The sequence below is a fragment of the Engraulis encrasicolus genome, chromosome 12 (assembly GCF_034702125.1).
Source record: "Engraulis encrasicolus isolate BLACKSEA-1 chromosome 12, IST_EnEncr_1.0, whole genome shotgun sequence".
NCBI lineage: Eukaryota > Metazoa > Chordata > Actinopteri > Clupeiformes > Engraulidae > Engraulis > Engraulis encrasicolus.
Window position 1 is genome coordinate 51495870 of NC_085868.1, and position 15980 is coordinate 51511849.

Sequence of the window (15980 nt, forward strand, 5' to 3'; positions counted from 1 at the left end):
GCTGAACAGTTTGTGTGCAGGGTGGCTTGTGTCTTTGATGATCATCAGTGCTTTTCGGGTGAGGCGTGCGGTGTAAATGTCCTGCAGGGAGGGGAGTGGTACTCCAATGATCTTCTTCGCTGTGTTCACAACACGCTGGAGTGTCTTCCTGTTTTTCTCCGTGCAGCTTCCTCCCCACACTGTGATGCAGCTGGACACGACGCTCTCTATGGTTCCTCTGTAGAATGTTGTCATGATGGAGGGTGTAGCACTTGCCTTCTTTAGTTTGCGCAAGAAGTAGAGACGCTGATGGGCCTTCTTCGCCAGTGATGTAGTGTTGGTGGTCCAAGAGAGGTCGTTGCTGATGTGCACTCCAAGGAACTTGGTGCTGCTCACTCTCTCCACAGCATCAAATTGTCGCTCTCGTCGCGCGAATCGCCTCAAGTCTCCAGAATCGCTTTTGTCGCGCGACTCAATACAAAGTCAATTATTTCCGTCGCTTGCCTCGCTCATGTCGCGGCCGGTGTATTCGCCCGGTTAGTGTATAGGTGATTCTACTGCTACTACTACTACTACTTCTGCTAAGTACTACTACTGCTACTGCTACTACTAATTCTGCTGCTACTACTACTGCTACTATTACTACGACTACTGCTACTAGTAGGCCTACTACTATGAAGGAGCTTCACAAATATTTCTATTCAATTAGCCATTTTACATTCATTAAATCTGTTTAAATTATTCTTCAGCTGGCAGGCCACGACCATAAGCTAAAACCATGTTAAATTAAAGCCATTAAATACGTTAGATATTATCAGGGCTCCAAGGTGAGACTGGCCTGGGTCAGCTGGTCTGCTCTGTTCTCTCCTGCTGATTTCTCCTCCCGCCCAGTGGTAGCCTATCTCTCTACAACAGAGTGTATCCATATGGTCCATGTGGTGATTACTGCAGCCGATAACAACCATGCTTGCGTCAACCCTTTTTCAGCTGATAACAACCCTCATGGACCCTCAATGAATTGAAATAGACTGTAACAGACGGCGGTCCTGCATCCATGCTGAGAGGAGAGCACTTAACGCCGTACTGCATGTGAAAACTTAATACGGTACTGCATGTGAAAACAAGGCCTGCAGGGAAGATCAGGGTAGGAACCCATGAAGATGTAGACGCAATCAATGAGGCCTAATGTCGTAGCCTAATGGTTAAAGAGATGGGCTTTCAAGCAGAGGGTTCAAATCCTACAGGTTCGAATCCTACCCTTCCACTCCCAACTCTGAAGTGCCCTTGAGCAAGGCTCCTAACCCAACCCTAAGTCCCTGAAGTAGTGTGGGGTTAGGTGCCTTGCTCAAGGGCACCACAACCAGTAAGTGAGATTGGGAGTGGAAGGGTGGGACTCCAACCGGCAACCCTCGTATCTACGGTAAAGCCCATCTCCTTAACCACTAGGCCACGGTTGCCCCAAAAACACCACGCTAAAGCAACACCACCTTCCCCTCTACTCCTGCATGGGCACCAGATGGCAGGTCCTGGGCACCATCTGCCTGGCACGACTTCACTGACAGGGTTGCCAGATGAGGCTGATGATTTCCAGACCAACAAGCACAAATTCTATTGATTTCTATGGCAAAAATTGGGCGGGTTTTTCTGCTAAATGCGATCTTTACCCGCAGACGGTCATCCTAACCAGCCCAATTGAGACGGAAACAGCCCAATCTGGCAACACTGCTTCACTGATGTGTTATTGTTGTCGCCTGGCACCACTTCACTGATGTCTTGTTATTGTTTGTTGTCGCTACACTGGGACATTATACGGCTTATTTGCTCCGGGGGACTTCAATGGCAGCATGCGGCTTTCATTTATGCCAATAGGAAAACACGGGGATATCAGAGAGAGAGGCCGCGTGTGTTTATTCACTTTATTCTCCATGCCATGTGCTGAGGGGGGCTTAGAATTAGTGTTTCGCAGGCCAAACAACTCCTTCATGGAGTAGGGATGTAAACCACAGCTTCCATGGCGATTCGATTCGATATGGATTTCTTAAAGCAGCGATTACATTATTTTCGATACTTGAGAGTACACCACAATACCATACGATTAGTTTTTTTTTCCAATTACATTTCCACTTCTATTATGTTGCACAACAAACAGCTAGGGCATTGGCCAGGGACCAGCGATTCGATTATTCTCCATACTTAATGGGATAAATGGGATCCCATAATGGGATAAGATTTGTTTCGATCGTCGGTTGTAGGATCGATGCTATCGATTGTTATTTACACCACTAATAAAGAGTGCATCAGCTCTCTCCGTCTCACCATGTGAAGCAAACATAACAGTCACTTATCCTGGGCCCAGAGACGGAGACACCCCCCACACACACACACACACAAAAAGTGGGTTCCCATTACATTATATGTATTGAGAGGGGGGCCCTTTCAGTTGATTTTGTTTCCAGGCCTAACAAAAGCTGTGATAGGCCCCGTCAACGCCTGCTGGGTAGAACGCCACTACAGTATAAGAGGTATGCACTTCAAGCATCTATACGATGGCACTTTTTGTTATGTATTTTTATTTGATTTTTTTTTGAGTGGCGTCATATGTTGTGTGTTATGTTGCAGATATGTGTATGTCCAAGACCAATATCCCTCAGGACGAATAAAAAGAATGTTGAATCTTGAATCACATGTCATTGTTAGGTCACTCTGGTGACTGTGCCATACTATACAGTAAAGCACAGCCTACCTCAGATGCTCTCAGATCAGATGCGTGCAATATGGCAACAACATATCATTGCCATGTGAAACAAACAGACCCCCACCGTAACGAAACATGGACCCATACCTCAGATACACTCAGATGCGTGCAACATGGCTGTAACATAGTCATGTGAGATGAACATAACAGACCCCCACCGCTCCAAAACATGGACCAAGTCCAGAGTCACTTTGGTAAACCTACCTACCTCTGTGCCAGGCCTGGACTGGTAATCTGGCATACAGGACATTTTCCTGGTGGGCCTGGACTGGTAATCTGGCATATAAGGCATTTTCCTGGTGGGCCTGGACTGGTAATCTGGCATACAGGGCATTTCCCAGTGGGCCTGGACTGGTAATCTGGCATACAGGACATTTTCCAGTGGGCCTGGACTGGTAATCTGGCATACAGGACATTTTCCAGTGGGCCTGGACTGGTAATCTGGCATACAGGGCATTTCCTGATTAGCCTCGCGACGCCATCCTCTGTACTCCACCCAAAGATTCTGGCTCCGCACATCGTCTGGCAGAAGCCTCGTGCTCGGTTCTCTCAGTATTTCGCCAATCAGCAAACAGTTGAGAGTGGTGACGTAGAACTCACCCGCGAGCTCCATTACTGATTGGTTAAGGTAACTACAGTATATTCACACTTTCGTTTTGTTATTTGTATGCTTTTGCGACGCTATAACGCAACAGGCATACTAATAAAGCACAATATGGGTTTTAATTTGAGTTTGGAACTTCAATTAATTTAAAGATCAGACCATCTCCCATCGTCCACGGAGACGGATTCCTCATGGCTTTTGCCAGACTGATTGACGGAGTCAACAGTCGGCTATTCGCCCAGGCTATTTCCTGATGGGCCTGGACTGGTAATCTGGCATACAGGGCATTTCCTAGACCTGGGCTGGTAATCTGGCATAAAGGGCATTTCCTAGACCTGGACTGGTATAATCTTTGCCTGGTTAACACCAGACCTAATCACAAGTGAGATTAGTCTTTCAGATCGAAACGATTGTGTAGAACTAAAGGCAGCATGGGAGTTCCCAGGCTAGTATAATCTGGCATACAGGGCATTTCCTGGTGGGCCTGGGCGGGTAATCTGGCATAAAGGGCATAGACCTGGACTAGTAATCTGGCATAAAGGGCATTTCCTGGTGGGCTGAGGGTCCTCCGGAGCTGAAGCTGTTGGGTTCTTTCTACTTCGTTACAGGCTGGCCCCACAGACTAGAGAGGGCTGCACAAAAATGCCCAAGTTTGTCTTTTTTGGGTCCCAGTCCAGTCCAACCTCATATGCTCTCAGACGCGTGTGACCAAGCTACAACACACTGTAGCCTTTAGCCATGAAACTGGAAAACATACATGTTGTCCAGACCAGTGTTTCTTAACAGGGGTGCCGGGGCACCCTGGGATGTCGCGGGCCCCCTTCAGGGGTGCCGTGGAAACGTGGCTGATGACTAAAATTATGTAATATAATACATATTTGTCTAAATGGATAAGTTAATGCTAGTCAGTGGAATCTTTCATCTGCCATTTACGCAAAATAAAGTAAATATAGGTCGCCCCAGCTAGCTGCAACTTCAAACGTAGGTCGTGTGACGTCTCCAAATGTGTTGCTTTTCTAAGCTTGTGTGGTATCGGATGCGATGTCATGTTACGGCTTGTTGGTTTGGGGTGCCTTGAAATTTTTAATGAATTGAAAGGGTGCCTCGCCTAAAAAAAGGCTGAGAAACACTGGTCCAGACCAATGCCAAAGGTGTGTGAGGACTTACAGGATTAACTAATTAATTGAACACTGCACACAACGAAATTGCATTCATGCCTCACCCGTGCAAGGGGGTAAGAAGGTGTTTTTTTTTCCCCCGGCAGGAATGTTCTGGGTGGGATATGGGTTATAAGAACTTTGAGAATGTGTAATACTGTATTATAACTTAAGTGAAAGCTTGTGAAAGCCCATTGGGAAACTCCAACTCCCATTGTCATTGTGACACAGCACACAAGTGAACACTGCACACAACGAAATTGCATTTTATGCCTCACACGTGCAAGGGGGCAGCCCTCAGTGGCGCCCCATGGGGAGCAGTGCGGTGGGACGGTACCATGCTCAAGGTACCTCAGTCATGGAGGAGGATGGGGGAGAGCACTGGTTGATTACTCCCCCCACCAACCTGGCGGGTCGGGAGTCGAACCGGCAACCTCTGGGATGCAAGTCTGACGCCCTAACCGCTCACCCATGACTTATAGCATTATATTACTATATAACATTGTTATATCATAGTAGTGGAACGTTAAAATGCAATACTGTATTATGTTATGTTTACCTTTTGAAATAATATAAATACATGTTAAAAAATAAAAAAGGGGGTAAGAGGGCAGCCGTATGAACAAGTCTCTGAAAATGCAGCTAACCTGCTGTGACCCATAGAGGAATAATAGGGGGTCAGTTCCCAGAAGAACCTTTTCAGTCCCAAAGAATGAACCAGATTTGATTCAATTTCTTCGGGGCCTAAGCTGACTTCACTGTAAGGATGTTTACTTCCAAAGAAGAGCCACATCAACACTACGTAGCAGGCTTTAGTAATGCTGAAGAAGCGATCTTCTCCAACTTGTAGCGTCACTTTAGTTTCCCCCATTCCTGGCAGGTATAATTCAATTGCGAAATGCAACAACAGCTCTGGGAGGTGGGACAGATAACAGCAGAATTTATAGAAGAGACTCATACACACGTACTCTCTGACGCTTGTGCACACAAATGCACGCACACGCACATGCACACGCGTACACACACACACGCGCACACACAGACAAAAACAGGTTCAAATCAAGAGAGATGAGTCAGCATTTTTATTTAATTACAGCTGTAAATACAGTTGACGTAACACCTCAGGAACACAATGATCTCTTCCCCTTTCTTAGAAATGAACTATACGTCATATCAGGGGCCTGGTTCAGGAGTAAACCAGGTTAAGTTAAGAAGTAAATAATCTAATAGAAGAGCCAGGAGTCCTCAATTCCTGAAGAAAATAAACAAATAAACAAACAAAAAAACCTTTTCCTTACATCTTTTACATGTTTTATCTACGCAACGTTTAAAAACTATGTCTTCAAAGTCTTTAAATCATTTGTGTATAGCAATCATTAAAAAGGTTGTTCTGAAGAGGTGAAACGCTGTCAGAGCAGACGTTTTTAAACATTCCTCCAGACTGAAAGTAACAGACTTGGCTTCGCGAGAAATCTTCTTAGGTCCAAAAGGGGGTCCCAGCAGAATAAGGTTGGGAACCGTTGAAGCACTGTACAGACTTGGCCCTAAACAACCCTGTCCGAACTGCCTCAGCGGACAGGACTAGACAGCAGAGGAAAGGGGGATGAAACAAGATAGGACGAGAGAGAGAGAGAGAGAGAGAGAGGGAGAGAGAGAGAGAGAGGGAGAGAGATAGGGAGAGAGAGAGAGAGAGGAAAGGGGGATGAAACAAGATAGGATAAGAGAGATAGGAAAGGGGGATGAAATATGAAAAATAGGACAGGAGAGAGAGAGAGGAAAGGGGATGAAACAAGATAGGATAAGAGAGAGAGAGAGAGAGAGAAAGAGAGAGAGAGAGAGAGAGAGAGAGAGAGAGAGAGAGAGAGAGAGAGAGAGAGAGAGAGAGAGAGAGAGAGAGGAGGAGAAAACAAAGACGGGGAAAGATGAAGGAGTATTACAAGGAAGAAATAAGAAGAGAAGGAGGGATGAGGGAGGGAAAACAAAATGAAAAGCAGGATGAAAAGAAATAGGAAAAACAAAAGGCTTAAAAGGGACAAGAATAGAAAAGAGGAGAAGGAAAGAAAGAAAGAGAATATGTTTCTGCGAACAACCTCAGGAGCAGAAAGAGAGAGGAAACAGTGTGAAAGCAATATAATAGGGATGGGAAAAGACTTCTGACTAGAATGAATATTTGACTCAGTCAGGTTTAAAAACACAAAGGTTTTCGAGTGATGTAAATGGCGATCCACCCATCCATCCCTCACTGTAATAATCAGTTGACTTCAAACCTCATATCTTTTCACCTCCGTCCCTCTATCCCCCAATCCCCTGGCCTCATCTTTGCTTTCGTCTCCTGTAGTTTCTTGCTCTCCTCTCTCTTCCTCAGCTCTCATCTCCTCCTCGTCGCTCCTCTCCTCCCCATTGCTCCTCAGCTCTCCTCTCTCCTCTCCATCGCTCCTCATATCTTTGCTTTCTTCTCCTTCAGTAGTTTCTTGCTCTCCTCTCGTCTCCTCTTGTTGACGGGGTTGCGGGGGTCGTAGATCTCGAACGTGTCCTCGTCCTGCATGGTGGCATCCTTCACCTTACGACTCTGCTCATCGAACTGGAGCACGTGGGACAGCCTGCCAAACACACACACACACACACACACACACACACACACACACACACACACACACACACACACACACACACACACACACACACACACACACACAGACAGACACACACACACACACACAGACACAGACACAGACACACAGAGACACACACACACAGATACAGACACACACACACACACACAGTGCAAATTACAAATCTACATCTACATTTAAAACATACAGTACAGTGTGACACCCACACAAATAAACAACAGGACAAACTGGATCTGTTTTCATGATGTCCATGATGTTGCCTCATCAAAGTTTTATTTTGCAGAAGAGACATTAAAGGGGTATGCCACTATTGTGGGGCTTTATACAGTTAAAATCATTGACTGGGGTTTATGAAGGTGGTAAAGTGTCTTATTTTTCATGTGAAGCATTGTCTTGCTCTAAGACAAGTTAAAAGAGGGAGTATGTCGCTAAGCTAGTGAAAGTCAATGCATCCATGTAGCATTGCTACATGCTACACGGATCCATTGACTTTCACTAGCTTAGCGATATGCTCCCTCTTTTAACTTGTCTTAAAACAATACAACGGTTTACATGAAAAATTAGACATTTTATCACCTTTATAAACCCCAGCCAACGATTAACTGTGTTAAGCCCCAAAATAGTGGCATACCCCTTTAAGACATGGTTGAGGACGGACGGGCTGCAAAACGTCCAGGGCACCGGCCCTTATACTGTACCTCTAAAACGAACTGAAAGAGTCTCGTTCTCATAACTACTTGAAGAGTTCTTTTCCAAAACGCTATATCCACCATTTTTGACTTTTTGCATTTTAATATTGGAATTTACTGATAAGTAGTCCTTTCATCTATGTGTGAATTCTTGCCTTTCAAATGTTCTGAGAACATGCTTTTTAAACCTCTATAAAATGCATTTTTTTAATGCAATTCAATGGAATGCCCAATACAAAAATGTCAATTTCCCAACATTCTATAAAATTGATATATCTCATTTTTTTCTTCACTTGCTTGCCAGCGCAACATTTCCCCTCCAATATACACAGTTGCAGGTGGAAGACAATAAACCTGTTATGTTATGCATGCAATGGATCTAAGACGAAAAAGATAATTAATGAGTTAACCCTAATTAGAGTACATTATAACTATTAGAGTAATTATACGATGGGATACTAAACAGTAGAAAACGGCTCTTTCATCTTTCTGATGCTCAAGTAAATAAGTAATTAAGCAAGTAAGTACATTAAAGGATCACAATGTAGGTTGACGTCATTTGCACAGTGCCCGTCTCAAAATCTACGCAGTCATGCAAAAATGCTGCTAAACCAAAATCGCTGTGAGAATGTTTTTTTAGCACGGGATGCCAGTAGTTGATAGAAATAGGAATACGGAACGAAAATCGATTTTTCGTATGAGAAGTGTTTCCCACGACACTCATTCGGACCGCTCTGTCAATAGTTTGATTTGGGGTTTTCTAACAGCGGACCGTGGAAGTGGTTGTGACCCGTGAGAGTCATCGTTCACCTACTACTGACTCAAATAAGTATCGGCTGACTGGGGACAGTGATTAATTAAACTTAAAAGAAAATCTAATCCTACCTAGAGCCCCTTTAAAAACTAGATGATGAAAGCCCAGTGCAACATGAGGGCATCGTGGGTAAACAGAGGCATGAGGCCTGCTTCTCATTTCAGCACCAGCCGACTGCACTACAACACCCCACCCCCCCCCACACACACACACACTCCTTTCCAACACCCTCCTCCCTTCCAACTCACCTCCCCTCCACCCTCCACCCCCTTCCACTCCACTCCCTCCAATGTCTTCATCTCCATCCCCTCCCACCTCACAGAGCCCATGGCAGCTCTGAGAAGACCCACACCCCACCCCCTCCAATATCCCCCCCACCCCACCCGCCCTCCAAAATATTGAAACCCCCCACCCCCTCCAAAACATCCCCACCCCCTCCAAAACATTGAAACCCCCCACCCCCTCCAAAACACCCCCACGCCCCTCCAAAACATTGAAACCCCCCACCCCCTCCAAAACACCCCCACGCCCCTCCAAAACATTGAAACCCCCCACCCCCTCCAAAACACCCCCACGCCCCTCCAAAACATTGAAACCCCCCACCCCCTCCAAAACACACCCCCACGCCCCTCCAAAATATTGAAACCCCCCACCCCCTCCAAAACACCCCCACGCCCCTCCAAAACATTGAAACCCCCCACCCCCTCCAAAACACCCCCATCCCCCTCCAAAACATTGTAACCCCCCACCCCCCTCCAAAACCTTCGCCAACCCCCACCTCCACCCCCACCCCGCTCCAAAACACATTCCTCCACTCTCCCTCTCCCTCTCCACATTCATAGACAGCTCACATGCAGCTAGACGGGACTCCAGTCAGATCGAAAACAGGCCGCCTGCGCGAGCAACAGACAGACCAGCCCAGCCTAGCCGAGCAGGCCCGACCCACCAGCCAACCCATCCGGACCCCATCCCATCCAGACAGACCCAGCCAAACACCCTGAGGCATGGGACTGGGCCCAGTGCACACACACGTACAAACACGCCCGCCCGCCTGCCCATCCGTGTGCACGCATGCACGCACAGTATTCTCTCATACACAACATAAATGAATGCCTTGTCCTTATGGAACCTGTACAGTACACCTCTGCATATTTCCTCACCGACAACAAAAGTGTTCAGGGTGCCTAGTTAGCTTCAGTCAGCCTTCGTCTGACAGCTTAACCTGTACTGGCACAGGGCTGTACTGAGCCGAAAAATCAAGCCGGACATTTTCAGCCAAGACTGGCTTAGTTTAGTTTAGTTTATTTAGTTTAGTTCAACAGGGACCATGCACAATATACATTGATTACAGAAGTAAAAAGATGGCTTGTGCCAGATTATAGCTATATAGCTAATTTCCATCTGCAGTCCCTGGACAGGTAAAACAAATATTAAAATACAATAACATAGACTGGTCCGCCAGGTATTGAGAGAGGCAATAAAGCCTGTGACAACATTTTAATTCATTTATGACGAGCTATTTTCACCACAACAGCCAAAATATATATTTAAAGCTGCAGCAGCATGAGGATTCATACCACTACATTGAGGGGATGGCCAGGCCAACATCATCAACAGTCCACCGGGCAAATGCCCTGTATGCCCTATGGCCAGTCCAGCCCTGACCTGGTAAGTACACAATGTCCACCCTCAACACCATCCCATTCCTAACCCTTAAGGGCCGTACACACACGTCGCTGCTAGTTACCCGCTCAGCGAATGAACTCAATACAATGTCAATGTGTTCCAGCGAGACAGGCTCGCAGGCGCCTACTCGCCTACTCGTACTGTACAAGCGATGCGATGTGGGCGGAAAATATTTGAAAATATTTTAACTTCGAGCGAGGCGAGTAAGCGAGGAACCAATTGGAATGCAGAGCTCGGTACTTCTCGCCTGTGCATTGGCAGCTAAAGCCGCGGGAACTTTCAGCGAACGTTCCATGAAAGAGTGGCGAGTAGGCGAGCCAGCGAGAAGCTAGCAATGTGTGTGTACGCCGCTATAGGCTTCAATAAGATGTTAATCCACCTCTTGTAGCTATTACAGCTTCAACTCCTCTGGGGAGGCTTCCACAAGATTGAGGAGTGTGGCATGAGGTTCGGACAGTAACGGTAGAGTATTACAAGTCAGATGCAATACAACATGACATGCTAACAACAGATGTTGCAGGACATAGAAACACGAAGGTATAAAACATGTCCAGATTTGATAGATGAAGCTTCTGTGCATGTGTGTGCGTGCATGCACGTGTGTATGTGTGTGTGTGTGTGTGTGTGTGTGTGTGTGTGTGTGTGTGTGTGTGTGTGTGTGTGTGTGTGTGTGTGTGTGAGGAGATAGGTGCCTGAGTGAGCATCATCAAACACATTCCTCCTCATCTTCCACTCTCTGTGCACACACTACTCTCCCTCCTTTCTGCTCCTCTCATCTCCTCCTCATTGCTCCTCTCTCCTCATCACACTACTCTCTCTCCTTTCTGCTCCTCTCATCTCCTCCTCATTGCTCCTCTCTCCTCATCACACTACTCTCTCTCCTTTCTGCTCCTCTCATCTCCTCCTCATCGCTCCACTCTCCTCATCACACTACTCTCCCTCCTTTCTGCTCCTCTCATCTCCTCCTCATTGCTCCTCTCTCCTCATCACACTACTCTCTCTCCTTTCTGCTCCTCTCATCTCCTCCTCATTGCTCCTCTCTCCTCATCACACTACTCTCTCTCCTTTCTGCTCCTCTCCTCTCATCTTCCACTCTCTGTGCACACACTACTCTCCCTCCTTTCTGCTCCTCCCCATCGCTCCTCTCCGCCTCCACTCTCCTCCTAAGTGTTCCCTTCTCTCCTCCCCATCACTCCTATCTTTCCTCCTCCTAATCACTCTCCTCTCTCCTCCCCAGCACTCCTCTCTCCTACTAAGTGCTCCTCCTCTCTCCTCTCCCCATTGCTCCATTCACTCCTCTCTCTCCTCCTCTCTCTCCCCTTTTCTCCCCTGCCATACACTCTTCTCTCTCTCCCCCTTTCTCCTCTCCTCCTTTCTCTCCCCTTTTCTCCTAAGGGCTCCTTTCTCTCCTGCCATACACTCCCCTCTCTCTTCCTCCTCTCTCTCCCCTATTTTCCTAAGGGATCCTCTCTCTCTCCCCATCGCTCCTCTCTCCTCTCCTCTCTCCTCCTCTCTCCCCTTTTCTCTCCTCCTTTCTCTCCTACCATACACTCCTCTCTCCGCACCATGGGCCAGGGGGACATTCCAGTGATGGAAAATTTATTTCGGATTCGTGTTTTTATTTCGCAATTGGCGGTGAAAACGGTTTACAGCTGAACCAAGGCCTGGGCAAAAATCAAAACAGACGTGGGGAGTGGGCGAGGGGCGCTGTGCTTCGGGGGTGTTGAAACTAAATATTTTAGCTACATTTTTGCTAACAGTATTTTTTTTTCTGCTTATTTTTTTTCTTCTTCTTTTTGTCTTTTTTTTTCCAAGAAGCCTGCAAAGGGTTTTATGCACCATCACATGCACTGGGGCCCTTAAGTGATTGATAATCGAAACAATTCAGCAATGCAAATGCCGAGTACAAAAAGGGAGAGAAGGCGCTTAGCGCACACACAAACACGCACACACAAACGCGCACGCAAACACGTGCACACACACACCGGACTCCCATGAAGAACGACTCCAAACACTCAGGACATGGTGTGGAGGAGAAAAGGGAGAGACAGCGCTTAGCTCGGCTCGGCGCAGCATAGCGCACACAGCTAACATTTCACACCAAGGTATTTTATGGCACCCGCACGCCTGCAGGGCCAAGCCAGCGGTCTCCCCTGAGGAGAATTGTGCACACACACACGCGCACACGAGCGCACACACGCGCGCGTGCACACACACGCAGAGACACACGCGCGCACATACACACGTGCACAGACACGCACGCACAGACACGCACGCACGCACTCACACACACGACTCCCCAGAGGAACGTCTGGCCAGGTACAGTACGAGGACAAGTGTAGACACTCACACACGCACACACACACGCACGCGCACGCACACGCACACACACACGCACGCACACACACACACACACACACGCACGCACACACACACACGCACACACACACACACACATGCACACACACAGGACACACATACACTCACACACACTCACATACACACAGACACACACAGACACACGCACACACACACACGCACACACACGCACACACACGCACACACACACTCACGCACACACACACACACACACACACACACACACACACACACACACACACGCACACACACACACACACACACACACACACACACACACACACACACGACACACACACACACATACACATACACACACACACACACAGTTCTCCCCTGAGGAAGACTCCAAGCACTCAGGACATTGCGTGGAGGAGGAATGGCTGACAACCTGACTAAGCAGTAATCCGGTTTAAATCAACCTTGAGATGGTGGTATATCATCTAAAACAAGAACACAGAGTCCATTTCAGAAATGACTACCTGTGGGCTATCTATTATGTTATTTTGTTTAAGATTTGTTTTTGGTCTCATTTGACTTTATTTGATAGGACAGTGTGAGAGGTGGACTGGAAGCGAATTGGGAGAGAGAGATTGGGAGGGGTTGTCAAAGGACCCAGGCCGGGAATCGCACTCGGGTCAGCTGCATGGTAGGCGAGTGCCCTACCGGTTGGCCACGGCAGGGCCCCGGAGTCTATTTTATAAATGACAACCTGTGGGCTATCTATGAGCAGATGTACCCCTTCATGCAGGTTAATTTAGACATGTCTATCACTTAACCACCTTCTTGGAATACTCCTTCGTTTCACTGTCTATGTTGAAGATGGACCTCTTAATTGGGGGCCAGTCCTACAGAAAACAAATAAACAAAAGTGACAATCAAGCAACCATATCGGCCGCCCCTGAGGACTGACGGTCTGCATGCCAGAACATCCCATGTGCTCCAGTTTGATGATCTGTGTGTGAACATCACTGCTAGGAAACCTGGGTAAGTAGTAATTCAGGTTCAATTAACCTCGAGGTAGAGGTAAATCATCTAATACGAGAGCCTGGAAGAGCCTGGAGTCCTAACTTTCTTAACTAAATGACATTCTGTGGGCTATTCTATTAGCAGATTTACCCCTTCATGCAGGTTAATTTAGACATGTTTATCACTGAACCGAGTGGTTCTTAACCTGGGGTGCGGGCACCCCTTGGGGGTGCGTCAGAGATTTCAGGGGGTGCGCAGAATTTTGTTTGTGTTGAGGTTGTGACCAAAATTCTGATTCCAAACATTATAATTAGGCCAAATTAAGACCAAATTAAAACATGTTTTGGACCTACTGTAAAGTCATTGAAGTATTGTTTAATCTGTAAAGCAAGAATCATTGTTATTATTCACTGAAATAATTTTTTTAGTGCGCATACACATGAAGATGTTTGGGTTGGGGGTGCGCGGTTTGTCTTCGGAACAGGTTAGGGGGTGCTTCAAGAAAAAAGGTTAAGAACCACTGATTAACCACCGTCTTGGAATACTGCTAAGGACAAGCGTAGAGTAGAGGAGGGTCGACTCCAAACCACTCACCCCTACAGTATGAATAGGGCCGGGTTAAGATGGCCTGGGGACCCTAGGCTACAGGCTTCAGTAGGCCCCACTGCAGAGGACAAATTCTGTGACAAACAGTATCACAATTCCGAACTAGAAATGTAGGATAATGCATTTGCCAACTGTCGAGAGGACTTAACAAAAGACTATTTTTTTCATTACTGCATCTAGAATTGAGCAAAATTGTCCCCCCTTTCACCAATTGGGGGTCACGCTGGCAGGTTGGCAGGCTGCAGCAATACCTAAAGCGGCATACACACACATTACTAGCTTCTCATTTGCTCGCCACTCTTTCATGGAACGTTCGCTGAAAGTTCCGGCGGCTTTAACTGCCAATGAACAAGCGAGAAGTACCGAACTCTGCTTTCCAATTGGTTACTCGCTCACTCGCCTCGCTCAAAGTTAAAATATTTTCAACTCGGGATCCGCCCACATCGCATCACTTCTACAGTACTCGCCTACTTGCCTACTCGTCTCGCTGGAACACATTGACATTCTATTGACTTCATTCACTGAGCGAGTAACTAGCAGCGACGTGCGTGTACGGCCCTTCAGCTGTGCATTAATCCGCCCCTGAGAACGAGTCCAGCGTGGAGGAGGTACAACTCCAAACACTCCAAACAGCCCTACAGTATGAGTCCTGCGAGACACCCCTCATCACGGCCGTCCAAAGCAACTAAAAATACTCTAGTCTACGGACTAATATTAGCCTTTTAGTCGTCTTGGACGGAGACTCTCCTCTTGGGCTGGAGAGAGTGGAGTGGAGTGGGGAGGACGGGCCAAGGACAACACAATGGAATGGAATGGAATGGTGTGTGCGACGGTGTGTGTGTGTATGTTTTTTTGTGCATGTGTACGTGTCTTTGCTCTTGTTCATGTGCGTGTGTGTGTGTGTGTGTGTGTGTGTGTGTGTGTGTGTGTATAGGTAAGTATGTGTGTGTGTGTGTGTGTGTGTGTGTGTGTGTGTGTGTGTGTGTGTGTGTGTGTGTGTGTGTGTGTGTGTTGAGGTGCTCTGGGTGTCCTCAGTTTGTGTGTGTGACTGTGACTGCTTGAGCGCTTGTGTGTGTGTGTGTGTGTAAGTGGTTTCGCTGGCAAGAGGAGGTCCCGATCAGCGTCAGAAGGCGGCTGAATGGGGGCAATCTGTATTGAAATCATGAGGGGAAGTGGAGTGGGGTGGAGTGGAGTGAGGTCAATGGGTGGATGGGATGTGATGGAGAGGGAGTTACCTTCCCCACCTTCCTCTCCCATGATCATGATGACCTACTTCCCCCAATCAGCACACCACCACCACCCCCACCATTATCCTGACTGCCCTGGCAGGCTACTTGACCCTTGACCTCTTCAGCTTTGTGTGCATCAAGAGCGACCTTCGCTACCTGGGCGACGGAAGTCATTATTTCTCTATGGAGGGTTTGGTCGACGAATTTGACCAAAGCAAATTCGCCAGGACCGAAGCGACCCATTATCTCACCGATCTAGCTTATCCAGTTCTAGCCTTTGGTTCCCACAGCCCCACCCCAGCACATACCCTTCCCGCCAGGCCAGCTCCAGCCCTTCCTAAACTGCCACCGCCACCACCCTTCCTTAGTTACTACCACCCCACCCCACCACACACCACCTCACCCCACCACACTCCACGATATGCCAGTCCACCACCCAACACACCCACCGTTGCAGCCAGACTAGTGCAGTCCAGGCTA

General features: G+C 47.5%; 1 protein-coding gene across 1 annotated transcript in view; it reads right to left on the reverse strand.

Annotated features, from left to right (window-relative positions):
• Window positions 1-5562: 5562 nt before the first annotated feature.
• The window catches only part of cwc27 (CWC27 spliceosome associated cyclophilin), an 84924-nt gene continuing 74506 nt past the window's right edge, over window positions 5563-15980 (reverse strand). Inside the window, exon 14 of the mRNA XM_063212422.1 lies at window positions 5563-7095. Coding sequence (XP_063068492.1) covers window positions 6933-7095 — 163 coding nt within the window. The 3' untranslated portion in view covers window positions 5563-6932. The remainder of the gene's footprint in view (window positions 7096-15980) is intronic.